At 40.5% G+C, this 14346-nt stretch overlaps 1 protein-coding gene and 1 non-coding gene across 2 annotated transcripts in view; one reads left to right on the forward strand and one right to left on the reverse strand.

Annotated features, from left to right (window-relative positions):
- The window catches only part of si:dkey-103i16.6 (uncharacterized protein LOC557125 homolog), a 29827-nt gene extending 16182 nt beyond the window's left edge, over nt 1–13645 (forward strand). The window contains exons 2-7 of the mRNA XM_061894244.1: nt 1016–1211; nt 3428–3616; nt 3697–3929; nt 8297–8397; nt 8469–8630; nt 13122–13645. Coding sequence (XP_061750228.1) covers nt 1024–1211; nt 3428–3616; nt 3697–3929; nt 8297–8397; nt 8469–8630; nt 13122–13349 — 1101 coding nt within the window. The 5' untranslated portion in view covers nt 1016–1023 and the 3' untranslated portion in view covers nt 13350–13645. The remainder of the gene's footprint in view (nt 1–1015; nt 1212–3427; nt 3617–3696; nt 3930–8296; nt 8398–8468; nt 8631–13121) is intronic.
- Nucleotides 6800–6872, reverse strand: trnat-cgu (transfer RNA threonine (anticodon CGU)). Its single transcript has one exon. It is a non-coding gene; the product is annotated as a tRNA-Thr (tRNA).
- Nucleotides 13646–14346: the final 701 nt, after the last annotated feature.

Consider the following 14346-nt stretch of genomic DNA (forward strand, 5'->3'; position numbering starts at 1 on the left):
CAGCAGGTACCAGAAGCAGTGCTTCCCCCAGAAAATGTGTTAGTCAAGGGGGCGCCGCTCGGGACATGCCGACGGACAAGGAAGGGGCTGGGTGAAAATGGTTGTACATATATGGAGCTTTTCTACCCCTTTTTACGGACCCCAAAGCGCTTTGACAATATTTCCACATTCATCCACGCATTCACAAAGTGATGGTGGGAGCTGCCATGTAAGGGTGGGTGTAAGGAACAGTGTAATTAGGCCTGTCGCCACCATCACGACTCTATCTCACCACAGCCTGGGGGGGGCAATAGACAACAGACTGTGGTGAAGTAGGCCGGCTTCGTCGCGTGAAGAAGCCTACAAGTTTTGGTTGTGTTCTCTGCTCTGTATGCTGAGTGGCGATATACGATATTCATTTTTCATTCATTTTCTACCGCTTATTCCCTTTCGGGGTCGCGGGGGGCGCTGGCGCCTATCTCAGCTACAATCGGGCGGAAGGCGGGGTACACCCTGGACAAGTCGCCACCTCATCGCAGGGCCAACACAGATAGATATATATCGCGATATTGTTTCCATAAAGTAAAAACTAAACTCAAAACAGTCCTAGTTACCTGAGATACTTAGTGTCATTATTTTGACTTGGTAAATATTGACTTACTAGGACAATATAATGACTAAGTCAAATTATTGACTTACTGTAAATAAGCTTTTGAAAAAGAGTTTAAAGTGGGGCCACATGTTGACATATGCTCAACTCATCATGCTTAATTTACAGGACAAAAAAAATATCTAAATATATATTTTTTAAGACTTTAGTTTAATTTTTCAATTCTTTAAACCCTAAAACATCTTTAAGTGGGGCTTTTTTGCATGTTGAATTCCTGGAAGACCAGAAGCTTCGGGGGGCTTTGCCCACCTTGTCCCCCCACTATGATATGGTGCATTTGCGACATGCGGCCCCCAGACCCCCGGGCACATGCCTGAATTTAAGTTATTTGAATAAATAATAAATACACGTTTACTTCATCTCCAGGTGTTGGGATGAACAGGTCAAAGTCCAACGCGGATAAAAGAGCCCAGCGGCCTGCAGTATTTCGACAAACACGAAGCTCCAGGAGCGCAAAGCAGCCCTTTGAGGGTCGGGACCCTGGGTTGGAAAAGAGAAAGAAGCAGCCGGACTTGGCCCGAGATCAGGACCTCAACCAGAGGAGCGTGTGCGGGCCTGCAAGGTGAGCAAAACATTACAATCAAGCTACATGTAGCTCCGCTACATAGCTTAACTACAATTTCCAGTGGTTTGGCGGTAGTTTAGCTACTTTATTTTTAATGAGTAGCTTTTCCTGTAGCTTAGCGTCTTTTAGAGCCATGTAGCGAGGTAGCCTACATCAAAGCTAGAAAACAGACTGCGAATCCACTTTTGCCGTGTAGCTTGCTACATTTCTCTGGGGATAGCTTTCCCTGTAGCTTAGCTACATTTCATGGAGAGTAACTTGTAGTTTAGCTACATTTTATGGAGAGTAACTTGTATTTAGCTATATTTAATGGAGAGTAACTTGTAGTTTAGCTACATTTTATGGAGAGTAACTTGTATTTAGCTGTATTTAATGGAGAGTAACTTGTAGTTTAGCTACATTTCATGGTAAGTAACTTGTACCTTAGCTGCATTTATTGGAGAGTAACTTGTAAATTAGCTAAATTTAATGGAGAGTAACTTGTGGCTTAGCTACATTTATTGGAGAGGACCTTGTGGCTTAGCTACATTTAATGGAGAATAACTTGTAGTTCAGCTACATTTATTGGAGAGTAACTTGTAGCTTAGCTACATTTCATGGAGAGTAACTTGTAGTTTAGCTACATTTTATGGAGAGTAACTTGTATTTAGCTATATTTAATGGAGAGTAACTTGTAGTTTAGCTACATTTTATGGAGAGTAACTTGTATTTAGCTGTATTTAATGGAGAGTAACTTGTAGTTTAGCTACATTTCATGGTAAGTAACTTGTACCTTAGCTGCATTTATTGGAGAGTAACTTGTAAATTAGCTAAATTTAATGGAGAGTAACTTGTGGCTTAGCTACATTTATTGGAGAGGACCTTGTGGCTTAGCTACATTTAATGGAGAATAACTTGTAGTTCAGCTACATTTATTGGAGAGTAACTTGTAGCTTAGCTACATTTAATGGGGAATAACTTGTAGTTTAGCTACATTTACTGGAGAGAGTACCTTGTAGCTTAGCAACATTTAATGGAGAGTAACTTGTAGTTTAGCTACATTTACTGGAGAGTAACTTGTAGCTTAGCTACATTTACTGGAGAGTAACTTGTAGCTTAGCTACATTTACTGGAGAAAACTTGTAGCTTAGCTACATTTAATCGAGAATAACATGTATCTTGGCTACATTTACTGGAGAGTACCGTGTAGCTTAGCAACACTTAATGGAGAGTAACTTGTAGTTTAGCTACATTTAACTTGTAGCTTAGCTATATTTATTGGAGAGTAACTTGTAGCTTAGCTACATTTAATGGAGAATAACTTGTAGTTTAGCTACATTTAATAGAGAGTAATTTGTAGCTTAGCTATATTTATTGGAGAGTAACTTGTAGTTTAGCTATATTTATTGGAGGGTAAATTGTAGCTTAGCTACATTTCATGAAGAGTAACTTGTAGCTTAGTTACATTTCATGGAGAGTAACTTGTAGTTTAGCTACATTTAATGGAGAGTAACTTGTAGTTTAGCTATATTTATTGGAGAGTAACTTATAGCTTTGCTACATTTCATGAAAAGTAACTTGTAGCTTAGGTACATTTCATGGAGAGTAACTTGTAGCTTAGCTACATTTATTGGAGAGTAAGTTGTAAATTAGCTAATTTTAATGGAGAGTAACTTGTAGTTTAGCTACATTTATTGGGGAGTAACTTGTGGCTAAGCTACATTTATTGGAGAGTAACTTGTAGCTTAGCTATATTTACTGGAGAGTAACTTGTAGCGTAGCTACATTTAATGGAGAGTAACTTGTAGTTTAGCTAAATTTATTGGAGAGTAAGTTGTAAATTAGCTAAATTTAATGGAGAGTAACTTGTAGCCTAGCTATAATTTATTGTTGAGTAACTTGTAGCTTAGCTACATTTACTGGAGAGTAACTAGTAGTTTAGCTACATTTCATGGAGAGTAACTTGTAGTTTAGCTACATTTATTGGAGAGTAACCTGTAGCTTAGCTACATTTTAATGGAGAGTAACTTGCAGCTTAGTTACATTCCATGGAGAGTAACTTGTAGCTTAGCTATATTTATTGGAGAGTAACTTGTGGCTTAGCTACATTTAATGGAGAGTAACTTGTAGCTTAGCTACAAGCTTGCTATATTTTCAAGCAGCTCACCCATCACTGCACATTTCCTATAACTATGCAAAACTGCTGAGGTGTTGTTTCTTGGTCTCCTCACCAGTGAAGCCAAGCAGTCCCAAGCGAGCCCTGCAGCCTTCCGGCCAAAGTCAGCTCCGAAGCGTCCACCTGTGGCCAAAGGCCGCAGTGGCCTGGCCTCGGTGGCCCAGCTGATGAGGCTGGGTCGCTGTAAGAACGTGGTGGTGGTGGCCGGAGCCGGCATCAGCACCGCCAGCGGGATTCCCGACTTCAGGTTGGCGTTTCTTTTGCCTCCGAGCTCTACTTCTAAAAAGCCCCTGAAGCCATCATCCTCTTTTTTTTTGCACCTTCCAGAACTCCAGGAACGGGCCTTTACGCCAACCTGGGTGCCTACAATATCCCGTATCCAGAAGCCGTTTTCAACGTCGACTACTTCTCCGACAACCCGCAGCCTTTCTTCTCCCTGGCTAAGGCGCTCTATCCCGGCAGCCACAGGCCCAACTTCATCCACTACTTCATCCGCACGCTGCACCACAAAGGCCTGCTGCTGAGAATGTACACGCAGAACATCGACGGCTTGGAAAAAGGTGAATGACGAGACCTTTAGTTATGTTCCTTTTTGACTGTACTGAAATGTATAATAGACTGCATTTATATTATTCACATGTGAATAATGCTGTATAATAGACAGTATTTGTTATTCTCATGTGAATAATGCTGTATAATAGACGATATTTATATCATTCACATGAGAATAATGCTGTATAATAGACTGTATTTATGTTATGCACATGTGGATAACTCTGTATAATAGACTTTGTTATTCACATGTGAATAATGCGGTGTTATAGACTACTTATATTATTCACATGTGAATAATGCTGTATAATAGACTGTATTTATGTTATTCACATGTGGATAACTCTGTATAATAGACTTTGTTATTCACATGTGAATAATGCGGTGTTATAGACTACTTATATTATTCACATGTGAATAATGCTGTATAATAGACTGTATATTATTCACGTGTGATTGAAGCTGTATAATAGACTTTATTTGTTATTCCCATGTGAATAACGCGGTGTTATAGACTGTATTTATATTATTCACATGTGAAAATTGCTGTATAATAGACTATTTGTTATTCTCATGTGAATAATGCTGTATAATAGACGGTATTAATATCATTCACATGAGAATAATGCTGTATTATAGACTGTATTTATGTTATTCACATTTGAATAATGCTGTATAATAGACTTTATTGGTTAGTCCCATGTGAATAATGCGGTGTTATAGACTGTATTTATGTTATTCACATGTGGATAACTCTGTATAATAGACTTTGTTATTCACATGTGAATAATGCGGTGTTATGGACTGTACTTATATTATTCACATGTGAATAATGCTGTATAATAGACTGTATTTATATTATTCACGTGTGAATAAAGCTGTATAATAAACTTTATTTGTTACTCACATGTGAATAATGCTGTATAATAGACTATTTGTTATTCCCATGTGAATATTGCAGTGTTAGACTGTATTTATATTATTCACATGTTAATAATGCTGTATAATAGACTATTTATATTATTCACATGAGAATAATGCTATATAATAGACTGTTATTCACATGTAAATAATGCTGTATAATAGATTGTATTTATATTATTCACATGTGAATAATGCTGTATAAAAGACTGTCCATCCATTTCCTACCGCTTATTCCCTTTTGGGGTCGCTAGTGCCTATCTCAGCTACAATCGGGCGGAAGGCGGGGTACACCCTGGACAAGTCGCCACCTCGTAGCAGGGCCAACACAGATAGACAGACAACATTCACACACTAGGGCCAATTTAGTGTTGCCAATCAACCGTATAATAGACTGTATTTATATTATTCACATGTAAAAATACCCAAGTATTTATTGTCTATTGTGAGCGAACTGTGGTGCTGAATTTCCCCCAGGGATCAATAAAGTACTTTCTATTCTATTTAGAAGGGGTCCTATTTAGATACTTCAAACTGTTCCTTGTGGTTTACATAACATGTTGGTTCTTTGGTCAAAATGTTGCATTTTACGGATGATCTTCAAGCTGCTTTCTGATCATTGCTGGCGGTCAATTTTTTGTGCTGCTTCGATTGCGTCTTCTCCCCGTCCGCCATTTTGTCGTCGTTAACGCTTACAAATCGAGTTTTCTGACAGATACAAGTCACGTTGAAGTAATTTTACCGTGTGCATGTACACTTGTCTGTCCTGCAACTACAGGATATAGAAATTAGCAACTACAACTAAGTAAAATGGCAGACTCAAGCAAAGTTTTTTTTTATTTAGGTGTTGTTACGATACCAAGTTGTTACAGGATCATACAATGGTCATATTCAAAGCCCTCATGTGTCCGACGTAAACAAGTTAAAAAACGTATTCGCGCGTTACCATTCAGTGGTCAATTGTACGGAATATGTACTGTACTGTGTAATCTACTAATAAAAGTTTAAAACAATTAATTCAGGGACGTATTTGCTGACTTTATATAAATATAATAAGAACGTGAAAATAAACAAAAAAAGATGCTAAAAAATATCTATGTAATCATAGCAGTATCGACTAGATACGCTCCTATACTTGGTATCATTACAGTGGATGTCAGGTGTAGATCCACAAATGGTGTTTGTTTTACATTTTGACACGGTGTGTTGTGAAGCATGTTTAGCTATTCCTCGTCCTCCAGTGATAATAAAACGTGGAAGAAACTTGCTTTGTCGCCATGGAGGCCAGGATTTGTGATTTAGAAGTAGCTAAAACACTGCAGACTAGCTTGAAGCACCTCTTCCTCAGTGTGTTTCAGTGTTATAACTTCACCTTTATCTTTACTTTTTAAGCCGTTCGTTCTCCCTTTTCTGTCCACACACTGTCTGCTTGTAAGTACTTTGTGTATGTGCGTTGCCGAACATGCTCCTCTGCTCGTAAAAACAACTATGACACGACGGGACAAAGACGACGACGGGGTGGTGGGGTACCGGTACTTTTTAGAGGAAGTATAGTACCGAATATGATTCATTAGTATCGTGGTACTATACCAATATCGATATACCAGACAACCCTGGTCACAACACAATCTTCAGGATTGATGGCTGTGGAGGGGGGAGTGGCCTGCGGACGTGCAGCGAAGCGGGGTATGCCAGGATCGGCTTCGAGATCAGCGACAGGTGCATAGATGGCCCACCTGGGCCTGGTTATCTAGTCACCTGTCGCTCTGTTAAAAGGCAACAGCTGGGGAGGAGAGCGGAAGTGGAGTTGGACCGAGACAGACACGAAAAGACAATTGCTGAAAAGCACAGAGACACTTTATTGAAAAATTAAACAGTGTTGTAACCCTGATCCGGGCTGTCATGTCCATGCTTGGTGGTCTGGAGGATCCAAGGGAGGGAAACCTCCACAATTCGGCGCCCAACGTGGGGCTCAAACCCGCGACCCTGAGATTACGAGTCTCATGCTCTACTGACTGAGCCAGCCGGACTACCGGAGATGAAGACCCTGATCCCCTGACTGCTCTGGCGAGCGTGCTCGAAGCTGTGACGGCAGCCAACCGCCAGCAGCAGGAGGCGGTCCGCCAACAGATGGCACAGCAGGGCCGAATCAAGCATGGACATAACAGCCCTGATCAAGGTTACGACACTGTTTTATTTTTCAATAAAGTGTCTCTGTGCTTTTCAGTACCGTATTTCCTTGAATTGCCGCCGGGTCGCTAATTAATTTAAAACCTCTCCTCACTCCGGCGTTTACCAAAGGCATGCGGTAAATTTAGGCCTGCGCTTATAAATTTGAGTGTGATGTAAGGATACCATCATGAAAAGCACATTTAATAAAAAAAAAACGTTATTATGGTCTTACCTTTACTTATTAATGAAGTCCATGCGCAGCTCCTTCTGATCAAAAGCATCGAAAACTTGTTCATAGAAGTCTTCCTTGTCTTTCTTCAGTTTTAAAAGTCTCTCTGTCTCGATGGAGATCTTCCTTTATTAACTCCTGCTTCGATTGAAAGTCCAGTTTAGAAAACTGCTTTATTTTAGATATGTAATCCTCCATGTTAAAAGTGCAAGCGAGAGGAAAAAATAAACGATCGCTGCTCACTCTTGCTGCTTGTTGTCACTTCTTCTGCAGCCGAGTAGTCGCAAGAAGGATCACTAGCGCCCTCTACCACCAGGAGGCGGGAGTCATTTAATGACTCATATTTGACACACGCAGCTACGGTATATTAATCAAACATAGCTGCTTACTGTACTTTTTAGCATATTCAATAGCTTGGACCTTAAATCCTACTGAATAGCTCCTAATCGTCTTCCCTTTATGCGATTTCAGATTATTGAAATCAGCCTCCTCCATTTTGAAAATGATAGCAGGTGAAGTGTCACTCGTGACGTGACGATTTTGACCCGGCGGAAATTCTAGGCATATGCTAATTATTTTGCGAAACAAGTTTGACCCGGCGGAAACTCTAGACATGCGCTAATAACAATAATATTATGCGAAACGAGTTTGACCCGGCGTTAATTCCGAGCCAGCGGTAATGCTCAGCATGCGCTAATTATTTTGCGAAACGAGTTTGACCCGGCAGTAATTCTAGGCAGGCGCATACTATATACCCGGCGGCAATTCAAGGAAATATGGTAGTTGTCTTTCCGTGTCTGTCTGTCTTGCTCTCGCTCCAACTCCACCACCACTCTCCTCCTCCCCGGCTGCTGCCTTTTAACAATTGACAGGTGATTAGATAACCAGGCCCAGCTGGGCCATCTACGCACCTGTCGCTGATCTCGAAGCCGGTGCCGGCACACCCCGCTTCGCTGCAGGTCGGCAGGCCACGCCCCCCTCCACAATTGCATTCTAGTCAAAGGTCAGATCACTGGCTTCTAGGACTAATAACGCTTCTCCATGTTTACACAGTTTGTGGCATCCCGGACGACAAACTGGTGGAAGCTCACGGCAGTTTTGCCACTGCGTCCTGCCACCTCTGCTACACGCCGTACCCGCCGGAAGAGGCCAAGGTAGGCTTGACCCCTGTGAACCCTCACATGTCTATATCCAACTTCTTTGCCGTCTTATGTCTGTCTCCCAGCACGCCATCATGAACGACGGCGTCCCCACGTGTACCTTCTGCACCGCAACAGTCAAACCCGACGTTGTGTTCTTCGGAGAGGACCTTCCTCAAAAGTACTTCCTCCACACCGAAGACTTCCCCAAAGCGGACCTACTCATCATCATGGGAACGTCCTTGCAGGTGCTTCGTTTAACACCGTGACGGGCGTGTATGGCGCGGAAAATTCACACGAAAATGCCACTAAAAATAGACTGTGGGATTTTCGGGGGAAAAAAACAGCCTTTTCATCGCGTTTTGCTCCTAAAGGAAATCCATCCAAATTGTACAACATGTTTACAATAACCAAGGGGGCAAGTGATTGACGTGGAAGTAATCAGTCAGTGCTGCGTGGGGAGCCCCGCTCTTCCTAGTTTACACACTCAGCCGTTGACACAAACTGCACTGCGGGCTAGTAACTAGGAAGGTCGGAGGGAATGTTGAACAACAAATCGATGATAGAAGTGACAAAACTTGCCATCCAAACAATACCCCGTTTGTTGACAAGAACATTGCCATGGAAGCACATTCAATCTATTTATTAGGCAGAGGTAACACAAACTAGTGAAAGATTCAAAAGAGCTGCATCAGAGTCGACAAACTGCCGCTTCTAGCCTGCTAAGCTAACAAAAACAGCTCAGAATCGCTGAGTTGTTTTTTTAAGTAAAACAATTACTTTTAATTAATTACATTTGTGTTAAAGTAAGGAGGAAATATAATTCATTACATTTTAAAAGTAATTTTCACTGTCACACATTGTGAAGCAGTTGGTAGGTTTGTGCTCCTGGCTAACATGTTTGTGTGTATGTCCTATAATCATGTTTTTTGTGTGTGTGTCCTATAATCATGTTTATTGTGTGTATGACCTGTTTATTGTGTGTATGTCCTATAATCATGTTTATTGTGTGTATGTCCTATAATCATGTTTATTGTGTGTATGTCCTATAATCATGTTCATTGTGTGTATGTCCTAATAATCATGTTTGTGGTGTGTATGTCCTATAATCATGTTTGTGTGTGTCCTATAATCATGTTCATTGTGTGTATGTCCTAATAATCATGTTTGTGGTGTGTATGTCCTATAATCATGTTTGTGTGTGTCCTATAACCATGTTCATTGTGTGTATGTCCTATAATCATGTTTGTGTGTATGTCTTATAATCATGTGTGTGTATGCCCTATAATCATGTTTATTGTATGTCCTGTTTGTTTGTATGTCCTATAATCATGTTTGTGTGTCCTATAATCATGTTTATTGTGTGTATGTCCTATAATCATGTTTATTGTGTGTATGTCCTATAATCATGTTTGTGTGTATGTCCTATAATCATGTTTATTGTGTGTATGTCCTATAATCATGTTTATTGTGTATGTCCTGTTTATTGTGTGTATGTCCTATAATCATGTTTATTGTGTGTATGTCCTATAATCATGTTTGTGTGTATGCACTATAATCTTGTTTATTGTATGTCCTGTTAATTGTTTGTATGTCCTATAATCATGTTTGTGTGTGTCCTATAATCATGTTTATTGTGTGTATGTCCTATAATCATGTTTATTGTATGTCCTGTTTGTTTGTATGTCCTATAATCATGTTTGTGTGTGTCCTATAATCATGTTTATTGTGTGTATGTCCTATAATCATGTTTATTGTGTGTATGTCCTATAATCATGTTTGTGTGTATGTCCTATAATCATGTTTATTGTGTGTATGTCCTATAATCATGTTTATTGTGTATGTCCTGTTTATTGTGTGTATGTCCTATAATCATGTTTGTGTGTATGCTCTATAATCTTGTTTATTGTATGTCCTGTTAATTGTTTGTATGTCCTATAATCATGTTTGTGTGTATGTCCTATAATCATGTTTATTGTATGTCCTGTTTAATGTGTGTATGTCCTATAATCATGTTTATTGTATTACCTTTATGTTTGTGTGTATGTACTATAATCATGTTTGTGTGTATGTCCTATAATATTTATTGTGCGTATGTCCTATACTTATGTTTGTGTGTATGTCCTATAATTGTTTGTGTATGTCCTATATTTGTTTTCTATGTCCTATAATCATGCGTGTGTGTATGTCCTATGTTTATTGTGTGTATGTCCTATAGTTATGTTTGTGTGTATGTCCTATAATTGTTTGTGTATGTCCTATAATTATGTTTTTGTGTATGTCCTATAATAATGTTTGTGTGTAAGTCCTATAATAATGTTTGTGTGTATGTCCTATAATTGTTTGTGTATGTCCTATACTAATGTTTATTGTGTGTATGTCCTATAATTGTTTGTGTATGTCCTATAATCATGTTTGTCTGTATTTCCTATAATCATGTTTATGTACGTCCTATAATCATGTTTGTGTATGTCCTATAATCATGTTTGTCTGTATTTCCTATAATCATGTTTGTGTATGTCCTATAATAATGTTTAAGTCTATTATTTTCATGTTGCTGCTGACTTAAAACAGGGCACTTTATTTTACATTTTGTTTTTATAATGTTTGTAATATCTGAAGAATTGTGCATAGCTACATATTTTTTTAGAAGAATTTTGGAGATTGTATTAGACTTTTCTTATATTAATTTCAAGGCTCTTTTATTTTCATTTCAAAACACCTCCAAAAATGGGATCCTATTATAAATGATAAATGGGTTGTACTTGTATAGCGCTTTTCTACCTTCAAGGTACTCAAAGCGCTTTGACACTACTTCCACATTTACCCATTCACACACACATTCACACACACATTCACACACTGATGGAGGGAGCTGCCATGCAAGGCGCCAACCAGCACCCATCAGGAGCAAGGGTGAAGTGTCTTGCTTAGGACACAACGGACGTGACGAGGTTGGTACTAGGTGGGATTTGAACCAGGGCCCCTCGGGTTGCGCACGGCCACTCTCCCCACTGCGCCACTGTATTTTTCGGATTATAAACTGCTCCAGAGTATACGTCGCACTGGCCGAAAATACATAATAAAGAAGGAAAAAAACATATATAAGTCGCACTGGAGTATAAGTCGCATTTTTAGGGGAAATGTATTTGATAAAACCCAACACCAAGAATAGACATTTGAAAGACAATTTAAAATAAATAAAGAATAGTGAACAACAGGCTGAATAAGTGTACGTTATATGAGGCATAAATAACCAACTGAGAAGGTGCCTGGTATGTTAACGTAACATATTATGGTAAGAGTCATTCAAATAACTATAACATATAGAACATGCTATACCTTTACCAAACTATCTGTCAGTCCTAATCGATAAATCCCATGAAATCTTCTTCCTCGATGTAGCTTATAAACAACTCTGCCAACTCCAAAGGTATGCTCCGCTTCCTCTTGTCGTTTTCTGCTGCATATTTCACTACGTCCAGCTTGTAATCTGCAGTACATGATTTCCTTTTCAATGCCATTTTTGTTCAGCCCTTCTCAGTTTTTATAAGTTACCGCCAACAATGAAATGATCCATTTTAATAGCTACGGCAGTAGCATATAGCATATAGTAGTTAGCATCCCATGACCTACAATGCACTTCTGCCATGATCCTCCCCTGCCGAATTATTATTAGTTGACGTGTGTGACGATATCCTGTGCGGCGTCTTCAGTAATGTGGACGTTGTACCGATCCGTTGTGGTGAAGAAGGAGCTGAGCCGGAAGGCAAAGCTCTCAATTTACCGGTCGATCTACGTTCCCATCCTCACTTATGGTCATGAGCTTTGGGTCATGACCGAAAGGATAAGATCACGGGTACAAGCGGCCCAAATGAGTTTCCTCCGCCGTGTGGCGGGGCTCTCCCTTAGAGATAGGGTGAGAAGCTCTGTCATCCGGGAGGAACTCAAAGTAAAGCCGCTGCTCCTTCACATCGAGAGGAGCTAGATGAGGTGGTTCGGGCAGCTGGTCAGGATGCCACCCGAACGCCTCCCTAGGGAGGTGTTTAGGGCACGTCCAACCGGTAGGAGGCCACGGGGAAGACCCAGGACACGTTGGGAAGACTATGTCTCCCGGCTGGCCTGGGAACGCCTCGGGATCCCCCGGGAAGAGCTAGACGAAGTGGCTGGGGAGAGGGAAGTCTGGGTTTCCCTGCTTAGGCTGTTGCCCCCGCGACCCGACCTCGGATAAGCGGAAGATGATGGATGGATGGTGTGTGACGATTACTGACATTTTCTTCGTCTCTTCCGCTAATGAGATAAATAATATTTTACGGTAATGTGTTAATTTTACACATAAGTCGCTCCGGAGTATATGTCGCACCGGCCAAACTATGAAAAAAACTGCAACTTACAGTCCAAAAAATACGGTATACAAAACCTGTTTTTCTGTATTTGGGATCCCCATTAGTCCCCAAAATGTAAAAACAAGGCATTGTGGAGTTATTTAGTTCCGTCAATGTATATTTCCTTTTATGGGCGTAACTATAAGTGGATATGAGTTTAGGTCCATATGGCCTTGAGCGCTACAGTAGGCCTGATGATGTTTACATGTGTACATAATGAATATTTTAGACATTTTGCTACTGTGTTTTGTCAGTGTGACTCATTATTTCCACCTAGTAGCACCGTTGCTACCACGTGGAAAAACCCTGTATGAGCCCCACAGTCCAACTATTTACTCACCAATCGCCTTCCAGATCGAGCCTTTTGCCAGCTTGGTGAACACGGTGCGCTCCACGGTGCCGCGTCTCCTCCTCAACCGCAACGCCGTGGGCCAGTTTGAGAGGGTCCCGCTACGGCGGGGGGACCACGTGGAACTGGGCGACCTGGAGGACACGGTGCGGGCGTTGGCGGAAGAGCTGGGCTGGAAGGACGACGTGGAAGAGCTGATGAAGCGACAGGAACAAGAGGTGTGCTCCTCTTGAAACGTCTCAAAGATAGAGGACGGACTGCTTCGATTGGCCTTTCTCCCCGGTGGGTCATCCCAACGTTTGGTTGGCGGGCGAGGAGTCGGGAGTCTGAGACAGACAGCAAGTGTTCAGCGTCGTCCTGCCCCGGAAACTGACACCTGGGAGGTTTGCCACATGCATACCCATCTTCTGTTTGTCATGTTCATGTGTACACACCACTATTTAAGCACTTACCTGACAACAAGACAGTCTGTCTCCGTATTAACACTGTATTTTAAACTCTATTTAATAAAGCTTATGTCTACAAAGTAGTGTTGTCTTAAAGTGTAACGGTACACGAACATTTCGGTTCTGTACGTACCTCGGTTTAGAGGTTACGGTTCGGTTCGGTAAGAAAACAACAAAATATACATTTTTTTGGGTTATTTGTTTACCAAATTTGTAAACAATGGCATAACATAAATATACACACATGGTCCATTGTCTAGGTTATTGTGGTCAACATATAAAAAATAAATAAGGCTCAGAATGGTTTCTTAACAAAACCTTTCTACATATAAAGTGCTTTTTTTGATTGATTGAGACTTTTATTAGTAGATTGCACAGTTCAGTACATACGCTGTACTATTGACCACTCAATGCAAACACCCCAATAAGTTTTTCAACTTGTTTAAGTCGGAGTCCACGTTCATCAACACCCACCCCAGCCTGGCTAACTTGGCAGTAAGAGGATATATGGGCTTATTGCTCTTCCACCATAGGAGTGAATAGAATAGAATAGAATAGAATGAACTTTATTGTCATTATATTTGCATATAACGAGATTAAAGACTCCAACTTAAGGTGCGGTAGTGGGAACAAATATGGGGAGAAATAAATGACATAAGAGGTAATAAAGGAAAAACTAACAATTGAAATAAACAGACTACTATCCAATAACAATAATAAGCAATTCTGTACAATATACAAAACACTATAGAAGTACAAACTGCGATGAGGTGGCGACTTGTCC

This window comes from Nerophis ophidion, linkage group LG03 (genome assembly GCF_033978795.1).
Source record: "Nerophis ophidion isolate RoL-2023_Sa linkage group LG03, RoL_Noph_v1.0, whole genome shotgun sequence".
Classification (NCBI taxonomy): domain Eukaryota; kingdom Metazoa; phylum Chordata; class Actinopteri; order Syngnathiformes; family Syngnathidae; genus Nerophis; species Nerophis ophidion.